Below are 24,521 nucleotides of genomic sequence, written 5' to 3'. Positions count from 1 at the left end.
GCGAGACAGGAGGTTAAAGGCTGTTTGTATGATTAACATTCACACTTAAAGCACTTCATGTTCACATGGCTTGTCTAAGTGCTAGGCCTGACCTGAGCACTGGTGTTGCTTAAGTGCAGCGAGATGGGCAATGTTTAACAAGTGCCAAAGTTACGTCATGTAACTTTGACAAAAGTAATTCTGCACTTAAAAATTGATTTGTATTTTCTTTCCCATTCATGTTGCACATTCCCTACTCAGGTTGCATGGTCTACATCAGCTTCTACCTTCCACTATTCCTTACCTTTTCTTTAAGATCTGTTCAAGAAAAGGTGCAGGTAACATCCCCTCAGAGTCCTGCTGGTCCCTGCAGAGCAAGAGCCCCCAAAACAATCAAACAGAAAACGGCCTAAACCCTGCAAAATTATTGGGCCTGTGTCAAGAGAAGATGAATGGTGTACTTATGCCCTGGTACAACATAGGGAAGGAATGAGCAATCACAGTGGTTACATTTGGCTTTTTATTTTCCCCCAGAGAACGGACTTTTTTGTTTTTTTAAATCAGGGCAGTGTGTTTTCCATCTGCAAAGTCAGGGCAAACAGGCAAAGCAGCAGCCATGTTAATCGCTGCCTTTCATTGTGGAGATATCAGAAAGGTTTGGAACCTTTTCAGGCTGCTGCATGGCTTTCCATTTTGTCTTCATTTAAAGCACTATGAAATTATCTGGTAATTCAGACAAGAGAAGATGACTGCTGCAAAAATCAATCTTTATTTTTAAAGACAGTGGCAGATGGTTCCCTCAGCGCAGCCGTCGGGTTGAAGACCTGGTGATGGGAGTTGTTTTGGTGGGGGTTTCTTCCTCTCTTAATTCTGCCAATAGCTCTAAAAGAGAAAATTGTGTCAACAACCAGCACTCTACTGCCTTGAACAGAGAAATCTGCGTGCAGCTCTTGATCCCCATTTGCACTCTCCCCCTTCCAGAGGAATTGTAGAATGTCCTGAGTTGGAAGGAACCTTAACGAACATCCAGTTCCAACCCTTTGCCGTAGGCAGGGTTGCCATTCACTGGATCAAGTGTAAGAAGACCAGAAGGATAAGTTTTTTTCACGCATTTTAGGAGAAAGATAGGAAGAAATTTAGGATTTAAACTCACCTGGCAGTCCAGAATCCCTGACAAAGTTTCTCCACCAAGCTTTCACCCTTAATACACCAAATCTCCAGTCCTTCTCCACCTCTCCGCTTTTACTTTTGAACATACATGTCTAATGCCTTACCATTCTCAGAGCTGTTCTCTTCATCACTGGAGAAGGTGATAACAGTTTTTTTGTGCCGATGGGACTTTTGGGCACGTTTATTGTTTCGGAGTGCTTGTGGCCGGGGTGTAACAAAATCATCATCATCATCATCCCTGTTGGCTGTGCTCAGGGGCTGGCGGCGGCTGCCTGCTAAGAAAAAAGGAAAGGTAGTAGCCTTCTATCTGTAAGGGTGAAGAAAACTCCCTAGGTGTCCCTGCTGGGCTGTAAGGTTGGGGGAAGACTGCAGTCCCACAAAGGGAAGATACCTAATGTTGGTTTTTGCTTGGCTGGCTCTGGCATTGGAGTTTTATCACCTTCCTGGCACACCTCTGCTGAATCCAGCCCTTGGTTATGGCAGGCGGACAGCTTCTGCTCCAGCTCTTCAGCCAAAGCCTGGTACAGTTGTAACACAGCAGCAAAAACAAACAAACAAAACAACAACAACAACAAAAAACAGAGAGAAGCATTACATCCATGGCATAGCCAGTTCCTGCTCCAGGATTTCCATCAGCATCTCCATTAAATTGTTGAGGCCAAAGAATAGTCAGCTTAACATGGAGAACTGCAAAGCTTTCCAGTCACTGTGTTTATAAAGCACTTGTTTCCACACCCGAATGCTTCCCACCAACCATCCTTACTTTAGTCTCAGGTTTGCTGGCTGCTCTGCGGCATCGAACCAGCACAGCTTGGAAACAGCTGTAGACGGCTGGGTCTTGGAGCTTGTCTGCAAAGCAGTCAAAGTTGTCCTGCAGCTTGTGAAGGCCCCGCTCTGAGATGGGAAGCAGAGAAAGGCAGTGGGACAGATCCCGATATTGACGTTCATTTCTGGGAAAGACAAAGATTGCCCATAGTTCATATGAAAAGGAGTGTGTAAAGATAAGCACATCCTACCTCGAACTGCAGCATGTGGGGATAAGGCATTTCCCACAGGTGTTTTCTCCTTTTGGAACATGAGATTTAATGATGTTCTGTTACAGGGTGCCACACCATACCAACCACTGCACAACCACTGTATCCCACCAAAAATACTGACAGTGTCTGTCAGAAACACAAAGGCTTCACTGTTAAAGAACATAGTCACTTGTTAGAAAGCACCAGAAGTTGTTGCTGGCTAGGAGGAGAAACATGCAGCGATATAAGGGCTCTTTTTGAAGGGCCTCATTTCAACTAAAAAGCATAAAGGAACAAAACAAAAACCTGGCTGCTCACTTTTGTGTTTCCAAGACCGTCTCAAGCAGAGGCTGCACTTAAAAGTGTCTTTGCTGGTCAGTTACAGGCATAAAGGACATTTTCATTACGATACAAAGCATACAAATAGCAACTGCTGTGTCAAAGGACAGCTAGGTCCAGATTCTACTGAAAGTTACAAGAAACAAATAATAAAAAAAAAATCCAAACTAATGTCTTTAATATAGCTCACTGGGACAGAATGGGAGTAAAAACAGCAGGTCCCTCTTACACACGTGTACAAAACAGAGGGCTTCTATATACGCTCAAAATGTACTGTCCAAACACAGAGGAAAAAAAGCTGCAGCATCCAGGTGTTAAATGTGGAAACATCTCAGTCATACTTGGCATGTTGCTAAGTAGAACTCCAGCAATCCTAAGGATGGTGGCTGCATAATCTTTCCTGATAAGCTCCTGTATTAGCCTTGAATAAGAGTCTTGCTCTAGCATTACCTCTAGTGTGCACTAAACCGATCATCTTTGTGGTACAGTGGTGACATTAGGTCAAGTATAGCAAAAGCTAGATGTAAAGATCCTTCTGACTGTAACACAAGTGTGGTCTGAAGATCTCACCACTGTTCCTAGGGTGAAATTTTGCGAGGGGCCACTCTCTACTCCAGCTCAGGAAACAAAATCCAAATATTTCTCAGGAATATGCAACTCCCTGCAGCAGCTGAGTTGGTCACGTGCCCAGTCACTGTGTACAAATAGCCAAGATAAGCTGACACAGCTTTAAACCTCAAGGGCAAAGTCACAACTGTGGAGATGGAACACCATAGGAATGGAGGAATGTTGGGTGCACCAAATCCAGTAGAAGATAAAGATAACAAAGAAAATATTTGACAGTTCATTTCTTCCGCCTTTTTTCTTGAGGAAAAAAACAAGTCAGTGAAGTTACAGCTTAAGGAGCAAAGGGAAAGAAGCACCACCACCAACAAAAAAAGTTTCCAGAAGGCAAAAAAGATACCCCAGATGCATGGGATGGGCTCTGGGCTATTATACTCTTTAATCAGCACCATAAACAAGTCACGTCTTGCAGACAGCAGACTAATACATATCATGTGGCACAAGCACTCAAGCAAGAAAACAGTCTGCAGCATAGTCAGAACTGAGCAACCAGTCCGTGCAGAACAAGAATGGGACAGATAAGGAGATCCCAGTGCCTCGGTTTAACACTTTTTTTTTTTTTTTTTTTTTTTTTAAACTGAAGTGCTTGTGGAAAAGGACCAGACAGGTGAATAAAAGCCACCCCGGGGCTGTGTCTCCTTGCCTACCTGTAAGTAATGCAGATCTAAGTTCTCACAAAACCTTTACCCTTAAGAAAGATGAGAAGGGGAGAAGGACCCAAAGAGTCATAGATTGTCCTGGTTTGGAAGGGTTCTTAACGATCATCCAGTACCAACCCTTTGCCATGGGCAGAGTTGCCACCTACTAGATCACAGTGTAGTAAGATGTTGTAAGACCAGAAGGAAACATTTTTTTCATGCATTTTAGATAGGAAGAAAGATAGGAAGAAATTTAGGATTTAAACTCACCTGGCAGTCCGGAATCGCTGACAAAGTTTCTCCACCAAACTCTCAGTCTGTTTGTCTTTTGTAATATATGGGAAGAGATGTCTGCAAAGGAAAAACATAGTAAAGTTGAAAGGTCAAAGAGAGGAAATCCCATTTCTGCCTTCACCATGGCTTGCTTGCAAATCTCCTGCCCAGTGATCAGCTACGTGCTTCTCCAAACGTGAAGATTAGAGAGCTCTGCACACTTCAGATTCTGTTCAGGAGAAGCTATTAGCATATAATATCTTTTAAGTAGTAATCGCAGTCCCTATTGGAGGATAGCAGCTACAATAATTATAACTGCATGTTTGTCAAAAAGCATCTGCCTAAGATGAAATACAGCTAGCAATACAGCTAAAGCAAGGACTCTTGCAGGTCTAGAGTGAGAATTGCTTATGTCTGTGTGAGGTAGGTGGGTTGCTGATAAGGCTGTGGTGCCTGTTTCTGCTCAGATCCTTCCATCCAATTTTAAGAGAAGCAACGCCTCCAGATGATCTCCTCACTTCAGAGCTGTGCTACAGACCAGTATGTCTGAAAAGGCAGACTCTACTGGGTGTGGGATGGCATGCAGACTTTCTTTTCTCAAAAATTATTATTCTGCTGAAGGTACATTGCTATAAATTTTCATCAATACAAAAGTGAACATTACAGTAAAGTAGGAACAAAGCTGAACAGAACTGAAATATCAACTCGATCCCACATTTTTATCAGCTTTCTGAGGAAAAAGACAACATCAACTGTAAGACGGTTAAGTACTCCTATGTTTCACATGACGTCCTCATAAAAGCTACTGAATAACTGAATTCTCTGTATTAAAAGAGCTATAGAGCATAGCCCCCCTTTTTCTTCTACCAACATTTCTGTTAACTTATTCTCAGTCAAGTTACTGCTACAAGTACATCCTTGTTCGGTCTTTGTCATGCCTACAACCATCACCAAATCAAGCTTCCTTTCTTTTAAGCTATTGAACTGACACCCTATCCTCAACGTTCCTCCCCTGCATTTGTTCCAGTTTCAATTCATCTTTCCTTAATTTAAGCAACCCAAATTGTGATAGCATTCCAGCCAAGGTGTCACCAGTACTATCAACATTTTCTATACAGAAAGCAGAAATGTCTGTTAAAATAGCAAGTGGAATGAATCTCTTGCTAACTTTAGCCATCCCTTTACAGCAGGGATGCCCTTTAAACCATTTCTAACACTCACTGTTATATTTTGATCTACTAGTTTTCAGAACAGTTATTACTGCAATCCTCATTCTCAATTAATTAGTCCTTTAATGGCGATACTTCCCTTGCTACTTATCAATTGGCAGATATCACTGGTTTTTTCTTTTCTACACCTCCACAATCTCTGTTTTGGCAAGTATCCTTGGATTACAAGCCACCCTTCCTCCCAGCTCGTGCCTTTGAGTTTAACTAGATCCTCTCCATAATGCAAGCACTTCGTATAATACTATTACGTGGAGAAACAGTTCAGTTTCAACTGCTTCCTTCTTTCCCATCTGAAGAATTCAAAGCGGTATGCTAGCTGATGTAGATCTGCCACAATTCTCTTCTGCGTTAATTAGCTTTAGAATAATTTGACTTCTGCCTACTTTATTAAATTAATAATTTTTCTCTTGCTACGCACTTCTGTTTCTCTCCCTGTATATTGTGGAAGGCAGAAAAATCGATCTGTACCTGTCTTGATCACATGTACTCTGTCCATCCTCAATGCAAGTGCTAAACTTAGTAAACTCTACGCCTGTGACAACAGCTCCAGTTTCACATTTATTAAAAAAAGTACTGAGAATTCCACAAGTATTTCCCATTCTTTTCATGTATGCCATCTATTTCATATATAATGGTGTTTGATGATCTGCTTCCACTTCTGACACTAAATTCTTCTACATGTACTATCAGTAGCTACGTACTATATTTCCCACTATCTGAGATTGAAAACTGAAGCAAAATGTTCATGTACTTTTGGAGCCATAAGTTAGTCTTAGTCTCACTGGTAGTCTTTTTCCGACCTTTGCAATTCCTGCCTGTTCAAAATTCCATCCCTCTTCCTAAATGCAGTGGAATCTCACAGACAGAAAGACTCCAGTCAAAAAAATCACTGGAAGTTTTTTCTGCAGCAACAGCAATACTTGTCCAATAGTCTCCTCTTCAATCCACATGGATTCGAGCAACACAATCAGAAACAGTTCAGAAAAACTCTCATGTGGCCAAGTTTCATATACGAACAGAAAATCTTTGTAATTTACCACTGAAGACATTTGATGGGAGACAGATTAAGTCTTACGAAGAAAATAAATCATGGAAACCAAAGATTCTCTATGCTGTTTATGAGCAACTGAAGCCATCAGCAAATGCCACGGAGAGTTTGAGTTTCTGGAAAAAAGGCAAAAAAAAAAAAAACCAAAAAAACCCACCCCACCCCAACAACCAAATCTTACTTTATCTATGGCTTTATTAAACATTCAAACTGCTTACAAAAACCCAGTAGGTCACCAAAATAACAAGGAAGGCAGATCCTTAAAATCTGTTCACTTCTCCTATAGTTGGTTGGGTTCCCATGCATAAACAGAACTGTTTTTACATCTCTAGAGGGAAAGTCGGTTTGAGTAAGCTAGTGAAAACTCTTTATGGAGCCTTTTCTTCACCCTTTGGATTGGTTCCCCCTGGGATGACTTCCCTTTCAGATGCAGACTGTGAAAAAGTCAGATTGAGGAGAATGAGAGAAAAAGCATTATGTATGCTATAGTAGTTTGTTCTGTAGATTTGGCATCCCTTAGCTCAAATGTATTCCTAGTCAGAACAGACTTCATTAACCCTCATTTTAGATTTTACATACCTCATAATAGTATGGAAGGATTCTTCATCTATGCCGCAGTCAGGATCTGAGAGACGACTGATTATGTCTGGAAGCAGGTTATAGATGGCATTATCCTGCGTGGGATACAAGGTTCTACATGAGATACAGAATTATGAATGACTGCTTGAGCTAAGACAAATAAGCTGTTCACTTAAAGTTACCTTTTTTCCCCCCCCCACACAAAGCTACTAACTGAAAGCATCAGCTTCTTGAAACAAGCTGTACACAGCCAGCCAATCCCACCTGGGGCTACTTGACTAAAGCTAAGGAGCTGACAACAACTGCAACCCTCTTTGTCAGCCTTGGATGCAGTTTCTTTACAACCTTGTCACCTCCCAGCACAAAAACATTCTGGAAGAAAGCATACGGAACAGTACAACTCAAGGAACTGCCTCTCAACTTGCTGGAAAAGACCCAACCCAAATTCCCTTTCCCAGTTCTTATAGGCAGTTTAGTTACAGACAATGCAGAGATAGAAAACCAGTATAGTAGGGCTTACCTTTTAACAGAGCAAGCCAAGATAGTAAAGCTCCAGCAACACTGCCTCCTCTTAGGCAGTAAATCTCAAACTCTGAAGGGCCTTCAGCAGCCCTCATGATGAATAAACAGCACATAGAGGGTAATACTGCTATGGCTCCTACCTACCTGGACAATAACTGCTTCAATTTAAGTATCTCAAATGTCACATAGCCAGGAATAACCTTGAAAGGTCTCAGATGATGCACTGCCTGAGCCTGAAGTAAGGGAACTCTTAGAAGACCTGTTCCCAAGCCCATACCAGGTGTGCACAAGTAAGCAGGTAGACAAAGCACTGGTTTGGAGCCTTCTCCTCTTTGATGAGCTCAAATTTGACAACATCAAAACTCATTGTGCAAAATTCCCTTTTTCTACCATAATTTAGGCAACACAGAGGAACAGCAGGTAGATCCCCAACAACAACACACCTTCTCCAGGACTCCAAATTCTTGTGTCAGCGACCCAACCCTTATCAGCCCCTGATGAACTAAGATGAACTAAGAATCCTGAGCATCCACTTGCCTTGTTGGAGAGTTCATTGAAAAAGTTTTGAGCCACTCCCACAATTGCTTCCTCTGGGTCTATAAGCAGAACTGCCATCTCACTCACTTGGCCTTTCACCTTTACCATGTCTTTGAGGATGAGGTGAGTCATCACCACTCCAGCTGTCTGCCTCACACTTTGGCAGGGATCTCGCAACCTGGCAGAAGCAAATAGTTAATACAGAAGGCAGCTGAGCATCTCTAAGTTACCAGTACCCATGACAGCCTACTTACTCCACAAGCCAGTTCTGCTGTTTCCTTCCACTGGTGCCTTAAGATTTGGTTTCCTCCAACAGGCTCACCTTCCAGAAGCCCTGTGCCACCCTCCCATCAAGCTCTTATCACCTGTCCTCTGCTAGCAATAAGCATGGCACTACCTGGCATACAGATGCATTGTCCACGGCTCCACCTGATTGGGGAAACGGATGGCCAGATCTCCTGCTGCAATAATGAGGTTGGATCTCACAACAGGCAGAGGGGACTTTTCCATCATAGTGAAGAGCAGGCGCAAGTGGGAGTCACAGAACTCAGAGCTGGCAGGACAGGGTACCAAAAAGAAGGCCAAAATCAGTAACCAAAATCCAGTCTCTGATACTAGTGAGACAATAAACGTATGCTCTTTTGTCCATTTTTTTTTTCCTTTTCCCACAAAGGAATTGCAACATTTATTGTACTTAAGTGCCAGTGAAGCTGATAAGAGAACATCAACGTTACCTGATCATGCAGATTTTGCCAAGAGTCAGGGCTGCAGCAGCTCTAAGCGCTGGATCACTGTAGAGCCCAGGGTTGTTGCAGATCTTGAGCACCAGTGGAACAAAAGCAGAAAACAGGTGCTTCTCTAGATAGTGGGGATGAAAGCAGCAGATATGTGAGCACTGTTCAAGCAGCATTTCAAGAAAAATCACTGAATTTATAACAGAACTCCTGCAGACTATATGAGCTGGATAACTCACTTTTGCCACTATCCTCAAAGGAGAACAAAGGGAGCCTATAAATGAAACTGACACTGAAGAAAAATGACAGTGTTTCTTTATGAAGGGAACAGCCTCCCTTCCCTTCCTCTAGATGCATTACCCACCTCTCCCATTCTCTCACATGTGGCAGATGGAACCTGTGCTGTTCTTCAGTGGAGTCATACTTACCATCTAGAAGTTCTGTCTCACAAATACTGCGGATGAGCTCAGCCTCAGTGTCATCAGCAGATGCTCCGATGAGGCCCAGCTCCTCCTCCATAGTGGTATCATTTCCTGTGCTCTGTGTAGAAAAAATGGTTGTAAGAAGATGATGGGCAATGATAATCCTTTCCTTCACAAAGTACTTCTCTCTTAGGTGAGAGGTGCAACGCATATCCCCAGCAGCATGACAAGAGTCTGGAAGAATAGACTGACAGAGAATTCTGTAACTGGTTTTTCCGTAAGAATTAAATGAAGCTGTGAAATGTAGTCTAGGATTTGCTAGTCCATGTGCCACAGCGCACCAAAAACGTCTAGGTTACTGAAGCTAACAAACTGAGACAGAAATAAGATACCTAGCATCAGTGCCCAAGTCAAACAACTCGAGGGACACACAGATCCCAAAAGCAAAGAAAATCAAAGCAGCCTTTGAATTTCTGGTCTTCTGAGCAAGACTACAGGAACCTTAACGCAAACGAAAAACAATACAAGGGAAGAAAGGAGACACAGGCGTTGCATAGGGGATCAGAGATCTGCACCCAACTGCTACTCCTGGGAAAATCTCACAGTACCTTCCCCCTCTGTGGGAAATGATAGTGACTCCTAAGTAGGGTGGATGAGAAAATGTATAAACTTCTCTGGACACAGCAGTGTATCCATCTAATAAAGACTGAAAGTCTAGGGAGATGATTTTTTAACTCTGTTCTTACCCAAATAAGTCAACTTCACTGGAAAACACCCTGTAGCAGAACTGGCTGTGGATTAAGCTTCTGGAAACTGGTTTTTACAAAACTCAGTGCGCAAATGGGTGCTCATTCTTCACCATGAGCAGCAATTGCAAAAAGACTGCAATGTTAATAAAGTAGGTGATGGGTAGAGAGGAAACTAACGAAGAAGATAAACCTAGTCAGGCTATTACCCTTTGCTTCCTCCCCCCCTGCCTGTTCCAAACCCGAGAATGGCTGGAGTTTCACTTAACAGAATCCTTGACAAATTCATGTCCACTAGAAGCTTGCTGTGGCAGTAGCTGGGACATTAGAAGAGCTCATAGGAAAACAAACAAATCTCACCCGAGGTCTCTTCTTTATTGTGCTGCTGTCAGAACGCTCTTTATGCTTCTTGGTCTTCTCCTCCTCCCTGAGGATGCGGCGCCTGCGCAGCTCTGCGCTCACAGACACTTCCAAATGTGCTACCTGCCGCAGTGCCACCTGTCCCACAAGGGCCACCAGGTGCAGCAGCAGGAACGTAGGAAGACTGCTAGCACCATCAGAGACTCTGCTGGGAGAAGCCCCTGACTCTAGTGGAGGAAAAATTATTGCAGTTCAGCATTGATTTGGAATCTACACATATCAGTTACTGCCCAACCTCAGTAACTATATAACCCACCTCCATGGTCCACAGACCCCCTTCACAGCACTTGCATTCCTCCATGCCAGCATCTCTACTAGCCCCTACTCTTCTCCTCCCACAGTTATCCCAGACCACCCGATCATAGCACCAGAAACCACGGGTACAGGTTTGCTTCACCAGCTTTTTTTCCCTCACCCTCTTTCTGCCCATCAGCCTCTTGCAGATTCTCCAGAGCTTTCTGGCTGCACACCTGCAGGATGTGAGCACATATCTTCTCTGGCCCTTCTGCTAGCTGGTAGATGAGCGTTACTGCTGCCTCCATGAAGGGGATCCAGTGACTGCTTGGCTGGGCAAAGCCTGATAAGAAAGAGGAGCCATGTACCACATGGAACAGCTGCAACACAAGCTACCTCACAGCCCAGCTCCACCAAACCCGCTGCTGACTTGAGCTCACCATTACTCACAGCGTCGCTCAGGCACACAAACAGCGCTTGTTCCTGTGGCAGTCGAAATGGGACACTGTTCTTCCCCTCTGCTGGCTGCAGAGAGAGATGAGTTACTCCCACCAGACAAAAGAACACCTCCACGCCCTCCCTGGCTCTTCATCTCGCTGTGTGCACAATCTCAACCAAAAGCCTGTTAGGCCCATGGCAGGGACATCCGGCACTGCTCTGCAACTCAACACACAGTGGGGACATTACTGTCACTTTTTAAGACATGGTGGCAGCATTGGGCAGATTTGAAGCTTGTCCAAACCATGATTCCAAGCCAAGCCAGATAGTTTCACTACTTCACCTTAAATTGAAACAACCCTTGAAATCTTAAAATGACTCTAAATCTGATGTTATACGCTCTGTACTGCTCCCACTATATATAAGCTTGGCGTAAGACAAATTTGTGAACTATTAAACCAAGAATGACAATACTTGGGATACCTCAGAACATCTGTGAATTCCTGATCAAGATATACGTGATGAAAACAAGCTACTGCTTGAGATTTGTCAGCTTTCAGTAGCTGGAAGTAAAATTTCTCAGTTTACTATAATCCTACTCTCCATTATGAACTTCTTGTTTGGGGCAGGAGCAGAAGAGCTTCCACAATTATTCAAGTATCACTCCCTTCTCGTATAAGTAACTACAGCATTAAATCAACCTAAAATTTAATATTCTGAAGATAGCTGTAATTCAGAGTGCCATGACATACATTAATTCACGGAGGTCCTGCAGTCATGTCCCCAGTGAAAGGGGCAAAACCAGACTGACTGTGATGTGTGAAGGAGGGCTGCTTTCGTGCTGCAACTCCTGAATTAAAATACCCAAAATGCTTGAGCTAAAAACAAAGCAACAACAACGAAACAAAGAGTCTTTCCCTAAGTGCATTAAAAACTATAAATTGCTCTTCAACAAAGAAACCATCTGATAGGCCACCATTCATGTTATAACATGAACAGATTTGAAAAACTGTCTTGTTTTATATTCAGCCATACAGCCAACAACTCCCAAATGTCAATTAACAGAGAGGGCAAAGGAATCACAACACCAGAAAATATCAGTAGAGGAAAGTGCTTCATGGTTGAGGAGACATAAATCAGCTCAGAATGGGGAGTATGAGCAAGAGAATTGGAAGGAAAACAGATTTCCTTGTGCACTGAACTCTTTTCTAATTTGAATTCAGCAGTTGCCTAATGAAAATATTCTTATTGCATGCTCACTGATGTGTGATAAACTTTCCAGACAGCACTGCTGAATGGTCTCAACCTACCTCATTTTGAAAAAACAAAAAATCCCATACAAACAAAAACAAAACAAAAGCCCTAAACGATATAAATTCTCTTTTCTCAGTGCAAAGTCTGTTCCCTGCTTCTCTTTTACTGGGTAACTATTTCTGTGACCACAAGGACAAAGTGAGAGCTTTACCTTAGAATTACTGGCAAGTTTGGAGATTGCATTGCATACTTCTTCTGCCAAGCGATAGTCTTCATACACCCTGTCAGCCAGTCCTACTGTCACCAAAACATCCAGGTTGCTGCCTATGATCTCTGGCTTCCCTCTATGGAATGGAAGGGACAGGGGTATTACAGGAGGTGCTGATGAAGCTTTACAGTAAATATTTAACCAAGAGAAGTAATCCTCGTGGCTTGCAGAAGGCAGTCATTCGAGTAGGGAAAAAAGATAAATCAATTGACTCAAAATACAGCTATAGGGCAGTGCATACTCCACAGAAGACAGGATAACCTATACTCCACTGTGTATGTGTGGTTATCCAAACTGAGCAAAATTGGGCATAATGACTTTTTGTAAAGAAAATCAATGCTTTGTTTCTTCCTTGTCAGAAACGAGTAAAACTTAAAAGCGTAAGACAAAAATGTTGCAAAGCAGGAAAGAGTCCAGCAGTTCAAGACTGGTAGAGGGCAGTACTTTCCACCCTGATGGGGCAGGGTGAAAGAAGCTGCACTTAGCAAAAAAACAAAAACAAAACAAAAAACAAAAAACCCCGACCAACCAATCAACCCACCCTCACCCCCACCTCCCTCTCATCCTGCAATACTAGACCTGGTCTGAGGAACATGCACTTAACTGGCTGAAGAGGGTAAGAAGAGTACCTAGCACGTTTCAATAGGGAATCTAATAAGAAACATAACTGGCATCTTTACAACAAAAGCAAAATCACTCCTTTAAACAAATTTCTGGAGAAGGAATTAAACTTGTTATTTTACACATATACCCATGGACTTGACACAGGATGTCTTACAAATCTACAGTTTTGTGGATATCCCATGATTTTTAGGAATTTTGAATTTATGCTTACAACTATGCTTACAATTATGGGATGGAGTGGTAGAAATATCATGGGAGGAATAGCTAATACACAAATTGTGGAATTGCCTGTAAGCTCCAGAAATGGATCTTACTGTAGTGCCAAGATCTTTCAGACCATCATCATCCAGGCCTATTTTTAACTGATGAAGGACAGAAGTAGGAAGAACAAGAAATTAGCAGGTAAGCTTAACACCCAACGGTTACCAGGTTGGGAAATGAAATTATAAATTATTTAAGCTAAATAAATTGTAGTGTAATTATGATCTCTTTGCCCACAGAAAGGGAATCAGATTAATTTCCGTCCATGCTAAGCCTCCAGGCATCTCTATTCAGCGGCTTCTCACAGTTCTAATCAAAACACAAAGTGCTGAACTGTAGCATGGTAAAGCCTGAAGTGGATGTTTAGAACACAAGGAAGGCACTGTGATCACAATTACTCAGAGATTGCTGTTCAAACACAACAAAACAGTGTTTAATTCCAAGCTTCATCACCCCATGTTCTGGTTACTATTTTTGGGGGCTACAGAACCAAGGGTCAGCTGATCCTGCACCCACAGTTGTTCACGAAAGATTAACTCCCTCTGCATCCCCCCATTCACAAGATCACAATGGGCCCTGGGCTCACCGTGCCATCATCCCCAGCAGCATCACAGCTGCACGGCGTTCCAGTGGTGAGCACTGGGTTTTTTCTGTGAACCGCTCCCAAAGCAGCTGGATCACAGCAGGTTTTATTTCATCTTTCTGGACAAACTCTGAGATCTGGAAAAGAAATGCAAAAGAAGCAGGGAAAGCCAGAGGAGGGTGGACTTCAGACTAGTAAAGACATTACATTCATTGACTGCTGTTTTCATATAACGTATGACAACAATCTATAACAACATATACAATCCAAACTCAAACAAAACAAATACTCACTATTTCTTCTAAGCATTGTATTGTTCCTAACGATGCATCCACCATGATGAGAGAGAGAGAACACACCAGGTTCTGGGCCCTGGCCCTTTGAAAAGTTAAAAAAAGAAAATTAAAAAAAAATAAAAAGGAACTGTCATGATTACTTGTCCTCAGCTCTCTGAATAGGCAACTACTACGTAACAGATCTGTTCCTTGGGAACAGGAAAACTTCCCCCTCTACCAGCCCGACTTCTCAGAGTCACCCAGCTCAAGTTCCAGTGCAGATAGTATGAGCTCAGAAGTTGACTGCAGCTACTGATGCTCTGCACAAATGCCTGGCAACAGGCTCATGCCAGCCCCTTCCCAGTTCCCTCTGAACCACAAGTCATAATACTATTTACTAGAGCATAAGAAACTGCAAAACTATCTATACAAATAAGGCTAGAGCTCAAACTGCAGGACAGCCATAACCAGACAATACTATCAAGCAGCAGCAAGAAGCAAGGGTGCTGTCTGTTGACTTAAAGGTGAAAACAAAGGTGTACATGGGAAGAGTTGGAAAAAGAAGCAAATGGCACTCTACAGAAAAGATACAGCTCCTCTTTGCTGTGGAACAAGCAAGCATGCAAGAGCACCTCAACATCCCATCCTAGATCCTCATTAAGGGTCAGCAAATAAAGATTCCATCACCATCCTTTCATCCTCCACGTGTAGAGTTTTGTTATAGAAAAATTTAAGATTATTCTGAATGAAATACCAACTGAAGTGCGTGTGAAAGCACTCAAATCATAATTTAAAAACACCTTGTATAGTGTCAGGGATAAACAAACAGCATATAGTCAAAAAAACCAAGGACACGAGACAGAAAGAAAACCAGTAAATACTGAGGAATGCGTTGTTTAGATGAGAAGCAAAACTCCTACACTCAGATAAGACCACAGCATGCACGACTGACTTGGCAGCAAAAAAATGAGGTTTAGTATCAGAAAGATAGCTCTAAGTCTAGACTACATCGTATACCATTCCTTTTATTCTCAACCCAGTGACAGGAGAGACTATAGCCATAAGAAACCCAAAGTAAAGGAACATATACTGGACTAAAACCTTGTCCAAGGAGGGTGGAGCATTACATTTCCAAGACATGGGATCTGTCCCTAACAGCTGGCTTCCTAATGGGTTGAAATACTCGTCCAAAAAAAAATCAGTTTATTGAAGCCATCAAGAACCCAACTGACATGACAAACATTCAGTAGCTGACTCTCCTTGACCATTTGAGCAGATTCCTCTTGGTGCAGTGCTTTATGTGAGGGTGAAACTTATGAGGAAGTTCAGCATGAGTGCCAGATACCAGTTTCATTTAAAATAATTCACAGCATTGCCTTCTGTGCTTTCTCATATAGAGTTCTGCTGCATTAATTTTTCCTAGACATGAATACATACAAGACATATAGAAACATTTCTCTGGGGAGTTGCTAGAAAAGACTTCCATTTAGGACAACCCATACCTCTCTGAATCCCCGCTGGGGCTCAGATAGAGCTGCCTGTAGGCGTTCAGCACAGCCTCCTTGATACCAGGCTCTTTTGACCACACGAGGGGCAGCATCCTGCGGACTCCAAGCAGTGCCTGGGGCACACCAAACTTCGAGACTGTCACAAAGAACTCAATGGCTTCTTGAACAACTGAAGAGGAAAGAACAGCTGCATTAGTGTAATTCCTTCCTTCTCGTTATTAAAGAGGTCATTAAGACAAATTCATAGGCATACTGCTCTCATAGCTAGCCCTAGAAGTATCCAAGATCACTGCTACTGTCTGCAAATGGCTTAAGTCAGAATAGGGTCACTACTACAAATAGATGTCCTGGAGGAAATGGGAGTAAGTTACCAAATATTAGAGTTAAACATGATATGATAGACCTAGGAGAAGAGCACAGAGGCCATACCTGAGAAAGAAAAAAAAACATAAATCCATTGTAAGAAACAGCAGCTTTGAGAAGAAAAAAAAAAAAAAAGATCTTATGTCTTATGGTCACATAAAAAGCAGCTGTCCCAAAGCAATACTGTAACTAAGCTAGCAGATGGATTGATGGTGTACTGTGTGTTTGCCTTATATAAGAAATAATGTATTTGATTTTAACTTGGCTACTCCAGAGAAGATACTCCCCAGCCTTCTGTTCTTAAGAGGAGAGAGGAAAAATAAATAAATAAAATAAAACCCATTAATTTAGAGCACATGCACAAGAAAGCCATAGCAACGATTAGAGAGTCTCTTCGACAGTTTATCGATAGAGTTTGATCTTTGCTTAAGTGAGAGATTGTAGCAGTATAGGCAGAATGAGATTTCGGTAGAGAAGCTGTACTCCTGCCACACATGAAAGTATTTGTATCTAGACAACTGGTATGCTTCCGCTGTCCCAGTCATACCAGCAGGCACACTTGCACTGAAATACAAACTTACATCTTTAAATCTTAAACCTTTAATTAAAAAAAATTAAACAAGTGCACACATCCCTTAGTCTCAGACAGCACCACAGCAGAATACTCTCTCCAAATGGAGAGGAGGTCTCACAATATGCTTCAGTTGTCTGGATGTCTAACTCGCCTTCCTCACGCTACAGAACAGGACAGAAGCTAGTAAATTCTGTGCAGCCATAAAAGACCCGACAAACCAACCAAAATCAGGCACTAAAATACCAGGTGAGGGGTATGCATTTAGCCTTAAACTGCAAATGACCTACAAAGATGCTGATTCAAGAGTTCATTCTTGTGTGTAATCGCCTAACAGCATCCAAACCTTGCTAAGGAAACCTGCTTTCTTAGTATGGGTAAAATATGAGTAGTTAGTACAGACTTTCTTTTGCTTTTTTTTTTCCCCCCCTCCTTAATCTTGATATTTAAAAATCTGGCTTCTACATGTCTAAAAAGCCCACTCATGCCCTAATGCAAATCTCTCACAATCTCCATGTAGATGGTGCTTGCTGTTTTAGTATTCCAGTGCCTGCGACATCTGCTCGGTGAACAGCAGCTCTTCCAACCTTTCCCCTAGAGCTCCACCACTCCTGTATCTCCTCTCCAGCAAAAAGGGACAAACCTGGAAACTACAAACAGAGGAAAAAAGTCCCCATGGCTATTTCACACACCTGAAACAGAGTTTTCATACATCAGCTTGCTGATCAGGCTCAGGGCTTCAGTGATTTTCACTGAGAAGTTATACGCATCTTGTAGATACTGCACCAACATCTCCTGTTTGACCAGCTCCATTTGAGGCTGCTCTTGAGGCTGCTCTTCCAGCACAGCTTCTTCAATTGTAAGACTGCCATTGGCACATGGAGAATCCCCACTGTTCTCACCTGGGCAGAAACCTGCACAGCATGAACACTTATTTGTTAGCAGTATTGAAGGTATAAGACAAACAGGCACAGTTCAGGGCATTTTAATTCTTCTTACTCGACCCCTTACTGACATTAAAATCAGGAGGCTTTCATGAAAAAAACAAAACAAAACAAAAAAAACCAACAAACCCACAACTCAACCCAAACAGCGACACACTGCCATCAGACTTAGCTACAAAGACAACATCTCAGCATATCATAGAGCAAACTCCAGCACTACAACACAGCACATCACGTAAGTATTAACTAAGACAGGTGGAAAAAGGCATGGTCCAGTTTACCTAAATACCATAAAAACACTGAAGAAGTTAATCTGATCTTGACACCTCCCCAAAGATGGATGAGGACCTAGAAGAGAATCAGGACAGAGTACAGAGAAGGCAAAACCTACTACTCTGTAGCAGTTTGTACAAGTGTGGGGAGCTGACAAAGTTGAGAAGATTATTTAGATAGTAGCTTTTTTTTTTTTTTTTTTTAAACAGAAATTAGCTCAGGAGAATAAGCTAGGAGACCTTACTCTGAAACAAATACAAAAGATGATGCACAGTTGTAAAATACAACAAGAAGCGTGAGCCTGAAGGAGCAAGACTTTGATTGAATCTGATACTTGGTGAAGACCTTTAAGAGTGAGCCTTATGTGCCACCACCTGTTCAGGAAGCAGAACTCCACACAAACGCAGACAGGACAGAAGTGCATGAGTAACACTGGCTTTACTCCCTTCAGCAGAGACGATACAAGTTAAAGCATTAGAAGTGCGCTTATAGTGGGAATATTAATTTGTTCTCAGCAGAATCAAAATACTGGGATTAGTGTGATCCAGACAAGAGGCCAAGCCGCTACATGAGGAAATGATCCACAGATGGTGCAACTCTGAACTGCTGAGTACATGCATACTGGGATGTATACTGAGGCCCACGGTTTGAAAGAAGAGATGTAGCATTCCAGACAGTTTTGGTCTAGCTCTAGCAACAGCTTGAATGCAGGGAAGAGACAGACCAATCTGCTGTAGTTACCTGTGTAAAGTCTCTTCAGAATGCCCAGGATTGTTGCCTCCTCATTTTCCTCTTTGGAGCTACTGAAGGGCTCTTGTCCCTGGAAGCGGCACAGCGCTTTCTGCGTAAGGCGAACTGCATTCCTGGTCAATGACAGAACCCAACAGAACACCAGCAACCCATTAGTGCAGACTATAAGGGAAACCATCCAACTTTGCCCTGAACTCCTGGGAAAGCCAGGTGTTCCTGCCAGCACGCTGTGTCAGGTGCCCATGTCAATCCCTTCCCTTAGAGTAACATTACTGGAAATCATGCATTTACACTGGAGTTCAAACCTTCCTTGAATAGAGAATGAGAGATTGCAGAGCCTTCTTACTTGTAATTCAGCTTCCTCAGCATCCCAGTGATTTGCTCTGATGTACCCTCTGCTGTTTCTTCAACTTCCAGCACCTCCTCGTCTTCATCTTCCTGCAGGGGTTGAAGGATCTGCCTTGCAGCAGCCGTAACTTCTGGCAGCATTGCTTCCCACTCTTCTTCTGGGGTGATTGTTGGAGCTATAAAGAAATGACAGACAGAGAATGAGGAATGGAAAAGATTCAAATGATACCTTAAGTGGGGAAAGAAACTCATCTGGAAGTTAGGAATCCCAGGCTTTTTCCCTCAGGCAGTCACTATCCCCATTGCTGATCCCACCTAGACCGGAATATGAATAGCTAGCAACTCTTGGAATTAAAATAATAAAAAAAAAAAACTAAGGGGGAAAATGACAGAGAGAGCCATCATTTGCTATTTATTCATCTCTAGACAGCAGAAAGTTCAAGGCTAATCAAGTTGAAATGCATATCTGACCAAGCTCCTGGCAGAAGCTGTCCTTGAATGGCTGAAAATGGAAGCCTGAGAGGATGTTCATACTTATGTTCAGTTCTTGCCCTGAGAATAACACTATTGACCAAAGTATGGACAATCATATGGTCCTTTTACTACATCATGGCATGAAGACTTCTGTGAGTTTATTCCCCAGTTATCTGGCCTCACTGTTTCACGTAAGATCTGAAATAAAAGCCACCGCAATCTCGGAGGAAGTGTAAGATGAGCAAAAATAAGCCCAGAGTGAAATTCATACTGGACAGAGTCCAAGTTACACCCTGTGAATGGGAAAGAGAAAGAAATTACCGGCTTCTCTGCAACGGTCCTTCATTTCTTGCAGCTTCTGCACCTCTTTCTTGAGTGGCTCAGCCAAGTCACTACAACTCAACTGAAAATGCCAAGAAGAAAAGAAATCCATTACCTATCCAGTTTTTCTAGAATTATCCTTTTTCTATTTCCTTAGTGTTATCAATCACCTCAGAAAACACTGATTTTAGAAACTGAAGTAGCAAACTCCGGCCACCATCCTAGATGCTGTAAAATGCCAGTCTGAGGCTCAGAAGCTCAAAAGGAGGTGCAGGTGAACATAAAGACTGCAGCTCTGCATAGAAGCCTACAGCCTAATTCTGATCATAAGAAAAGAAATCCCACAGTGAATTCACATCAAACTGCTGCAGGTTTTTCCATTATCAAGATCTCAACCATCTTGGCCCTGCACATCTACGAATTAGTCAGTGAAGACCCAGAGAACACGAGATCTGAACAACAGAAAATTCAGAAAGCTCCCATTTGCATAGTCAAAACTTCTGTCTTGCTGAAGGGCCAACATGGAAAGACCACTGCCTTGCCCATACCATACTGCAGATACTCAGCCTGCAAACACACTTCTAGCATATCCACCCTGTTAATAGGAATTACCTTACAAGAATAGGGATTATTGGACAAAAACGCAGCCAGGAGCTGGATGGCATTTTTAACTACCACCACAGATTTGTCTTTGAGACGCCCAACAGCCAGGGATACGACAGACAGGAACTGAGTCAAAGGCAGGACCTAGTACACAATGAAAGCATAGACAAAGTTATCAAGAAGCCCTAGAAATTCCTGACTGTTTGTTTTCCTGCAGACAAATTACTATACACACACGCTATTCTACTTGTGGCTTGCATACGAGAAGGCACAGATTACACATTCCTAGAAAAATCTAGGTGAGCAGGGACCTCCATACATCTTCTAGTCCAAGATCTGTTGAAAGCAAGGACTTACAAAAGGTTACCGAAGAGTCTATTGAGAAGAGCCTTAATATTTCTGAGCAGAGAGACGTTTTCCCATAGTAATGTCCAGAAAGAGCTTGTGCAATTGAGCTCTTCCTTCTATTCTGTACTAGTAAGACATAAAATCATGCAGTTTCTGTTCCCTGGTTGCATTAACCTTAGGATCTTTGTTCTCTTGGGAAAAAGAATGACAGATACTTTACTACTCAAAGACAATGTCTTTCTCCGTTCCACTTCAGTCTCTATAAGCAAAAATCAGAGTGACAGAAATCCCCTTAGAAAACAAATCAGGGGAGGAGAAGACAGAGGCAGAGCCGTTTTCCCAACACACACACCTTGCCTTGAACAATTCGAGTGAAAAGTTGCAGCACCCGACTGCGCACAAATCCATTGACATCACAGATGTGGGCCTGCAGTGTTTTCAGGAAATTGTCCCGAGTACCACGGGCAGCTTCTTCCAGCTGGTCACCATTCAGCACCTGTAGCAGCACTTCTGCCATAGCTGACAAAATGGCATTTCGCATCATGTAATTCTGCAAAAAGATGAGTTGATGAACCAGGAACAGAGAATAAAACTGAATTTCTCTATTTCAGAGTTTGTATCAACCTTGGTTGAACATGGCTATGCCTGCAAGACTGAGCAATCCAGCCCTGCTATCCAGCTAGGTCCAATACAAAAGCAAGGACTAATATAAAAACACAAGGTTTTTAAGGGCTCTTTACTAAAAAGTAACATGATGAAAGCCATTAAAGAAACTTGGCACTGAAGAATAAAGGACAGCAGATTGGTCTGACAGCAGTCAGATCCCTGTGTTTCTCAGATGCCTGGAAGCAACAGCTAGAAAGTAGGTGTCATGGTGTGCAATTTCTCTGCATATTTTAGGGAAGGGCATGACCTGTTCTATAAGGCAGGTTTTGGCTACTTGATCTCTGTGAAAGATGTTCTGTTTTCAAAAAGAAAAATCAGATAGCAGTACTTCTACTGCCTGTCTTCTCTGGACAGGTAATATTTTGCAAATGTACCTCGCCGTCCAAGTGACGCAGTAGAACACTGATGTTGGATAACACCAGTGCAGGAATTTGTTCAGCCAGTTCAGTTATGAAGACAGCATAACCCTTGATTCCAGAAGTATCACGAGCCAGCTCTTGTGGACATTTCTGTCCAATTTCCCTGCACAGAAAAATAAAATAAGGAAAAGGGCTCCTCAGATTTCTAGGGCTAGAAGAATACATCTTAGGGTATTTTTCTCACCTCAGCAGTTCACCTACTATGCTTTTCAGTCCATATTCTTTAGCCCAGAGAGTCACAGCCTGAGCAAACACTGGGGCTACATGTTCAAAGTGCTGCAGCATCTGTGTGATCTTCAGAGTAGCACCTTTTGACAAGGTAAGGGAGAAAAAGAGGTCAAGGAAACTACGTAGGAACTGCTTCCAGAAAAAGAGGAAAGCATGAACTCACTGAACATGTGATCATAGTGAGTCAAAGCTGTAGCAAGCAGATGCGTTGCTGCTTCTCGTGTGGCCCGATACCTCTGAAGACCAATATTTGAATTCTCCAATATACGATAACAGCATCCCGTCAGTAAGCTAAAACCATAGAGAAGAGACAGCCAACTTCACTACTGCAGTTTGCACTGACACTATTCTAGCAAACTGCACTAAGTACGCATTAGCTACACCTTTCTCTTCAACCAGGCAGATTATCCAGTATCCTTAAGAAACTGAGCAACAAACACCTGAATTTTACATGAGGAAAAGAAGTGGTTCTTCAGCAGCTCACTTTTGCTTCAGCTTACTGAGGGTCCAACAATACCTACCCTGCAGAAGGCTGTATTACCACCTCACTTGCAGACTTACCATTTAACCCCTTCTTCCTACACCAACACTGACTGCATCCTACTATTTCTAAGGGCTGTCTTACCTGACAAGCTCTTCTTCCACCACCAAACCACTCCAAAGTTGACGGAGATCCAGCTGCAGCAACTGTGTGAGCAGCCGTAAAAGCGGTTCCCTCTCGTCTTCCCATGAGAATCCAGAGGCCTTGGTGCGGCTCTTCTTGTTCTGAAAGGAAAGTTATGCAATGCAGTTCATCAATAGCATGAACACAGAAAGAAAAAAAAAACCCACCATCACCATCCCGTTTCCCTTGAAATGAAAATGGCTGTTAAACTCTAAAGCATCGAGAGGGACACCATTAGATGTACAAGAAATTTATACGCCCTCATCAAGCGACCACTGTTGGCTGAGCACAGAACGGAACTTGAGGAAATACTGACAGCCAGGTAGCTACTTAAGGACCAAACTGAGGCCTAAGCATTTTAATCTCTACTGATGCTTAGACACACGTCTGCCTGCCTTCCAGAAAGGATTTCACAGAATTCCACATTAGGCACTGCTTTTCCCAGCATCATGCTTAAACACACCCAGCTATACTCTTTGACACAGAGCTCAGCAAGCTTACAGACTTTCTACATTTCTCATCTCATTTTCTCCTTAGTTCTCTCACCCACCTTTCCAGCAGGATCCACCTCCACCAAACCACTCTTGAAGGCTTCCATTTCAAAGGCTTCCAACAGGCCAGACAGCAAATAGCAGTTCATCTTAAGAGCGTTGAGGTGAGCATCGCGGTCGGTATGGCTCAGCCCGGAATCATTCAAGATGGTAGAAAGCTCATTGGAATGACGGGTCACCACTGGAGAAAGGTAGAAAAAGACTGTCCATTCTTGGCCAGGTTTCTCAGCCATCCTCTTCGTTGGAGACTTAGAGCAGTCATCAGATTACCAAAGATGTGTGCTCACATCTCACCAGCTGTAACATGGGCTGCCCCCTGCAACCAAAACCTCGGAGGCACTTTCCCATCCTGTTCCCCAGTCACCAGTCAGTTCCTAGAAGCACTTGCTCAGAGCTGACACGTCCCAAGGATTTATTTCCCAGGGACACGGGGAAGGGGATTTTCTGTCGGCCTGCCCTTACAGCGAACACGCACAGCTCTGCACTGTCCACCAAGATTACAGACCTGTATACTGGAATGGGCTGAAGGAGCAACCCTGCTGGTTGAGTCACATTAGCCTTTACATCATCATCAAACTGCTGCCTGGGAGCAACCTCCCCGCAACTCCAGTTTTGCCTGGAGACAGCAAACACTCACCTTGCATCATCAGCTCCAGGGCATCCTCCTTGGCAGCGGTACCCAGGGCTCGGAAGTGGCTGTGGGGCAAGCACAGCTTATCGTAGCAGCAAGAAAACGCCACAGGGAAGAGGCGGCAGCTCCCAGCCCACCTCCAGCCTCCAGATCCCTCCGTTCCCTACTTACCGCAGCAGACTGTAAATGGTGTCGAAATGCTGCAGCACAGCCAACGCACCCCGCTCCCGGAAGGCAGCCCGGAAGGCTACGGGGAGACGGGGAGAAGGTGAGCGAGGGCGGTGCGGGGACAGCTGTAAACCGCCGGCGGGGCCGGGTCTGACGGCGCCTGCTCTGCCCGGGCTTAGGCCGGCCGGGCCTCCTAGGGCCTAGCCCAGTAGGGGAAGGACTCGGGCCTTACCTGCGACAGCGGGCGGCAGCTCGCGGACTGACAGTACCTCCTGCACGACATAGTGACGCGAGCTGTCGCCCCGCAGCAGGTCGTCAGCAGCGAGGGGCAACTGGAACTCGCACTGCGCCGCCGCCATAGCCCCGCACGGCACCACCTTCACAGGCGCTCGAAACCGCGCGCGCGGATCACGCTCGCCCCACACGATTTCCTCTCCCGGCCTATCAGCGCCCGGCAGCGCCGCGGCCCTCCAGGGCC

The 24,521-nt window shown here is 43.5% G+C and overlaps 1 protein-coding gene and 1 non-coding gene across 3 annotated transcripts; both read right to left on the bottom strand.

Annotated features, from left to right (window-relative positions):
* Positions 1-638: 638 nt before the first annotated feature.
* Positions 639-24,468, bottom strand: NCAPD2 (non-SMC condensin I complex subunit D2). Of its 2 annotated transcripts, none has more exon segments than NM_001080862.2 (31): positions 639-861; positions 1,254-1,424; positions 1,541-1,667; positions 1,913-2,099; positions 4,037-4,117; positions 6,896-6,990; positions 7,955-8,132; positions 8,352-8,507; positions 8,689-8,812; positions 9,117-9,228; positions 10,217-10,443; positions 10,692-10,853; positions 10,951-11,035; positions 12,414-12,546; positions 13,942-14,075; positions 14,232-14,316; positions 15,716-15,890; positions 17,348-17,569; positions 18,614-18,735; positions 18,969-19,146; positions 19,766-19,847; positions 20,378-20,512; positions 21,069-21,266; positions 21,757-21,904; positions 21,986-22,109; positions 22,193-22,320; positions 22,655-22,794; positions 23,244-23,425; positions 23,882-23,940; positions 24,047-24,122; positions 24,276-24,468. In NM_001080862.2, coding segments are annotated over 31 exon segments (4,236 nt in total). In that variant the 5' UTR covers positions 24,403-24,468; the 3' UTR covers positions 639-778.
* Positions 23,501-23,821, bottom strand: LOC112531645. The gene has a single exon (XR_003073540.2). It is a non-coding gene; the product is annotated as a small nucleolar RNA U85 (small nucleolar RNA).
* Positions 24,469-24,521: the final 53 nt, after the last annotated feature.

The sequence above is a fragment of the Gallus gallus genome, chromosome 1 (genome assembly GCF_016699485.2).
Source record: "Gallus gallus isolate bGalGal1 chromosome 1, bGalGal1.mat.broiler.GRCg7b, whole genome shotgun sequence".
NCBI lineage: Eukaryota > Metazoa > Chordata > Aves > Galliformes > Phasianidae > Gallus > Gallus gallus.
This window is presented reverse-complemented; position numbering and strand designations above follow the sequence as displayed.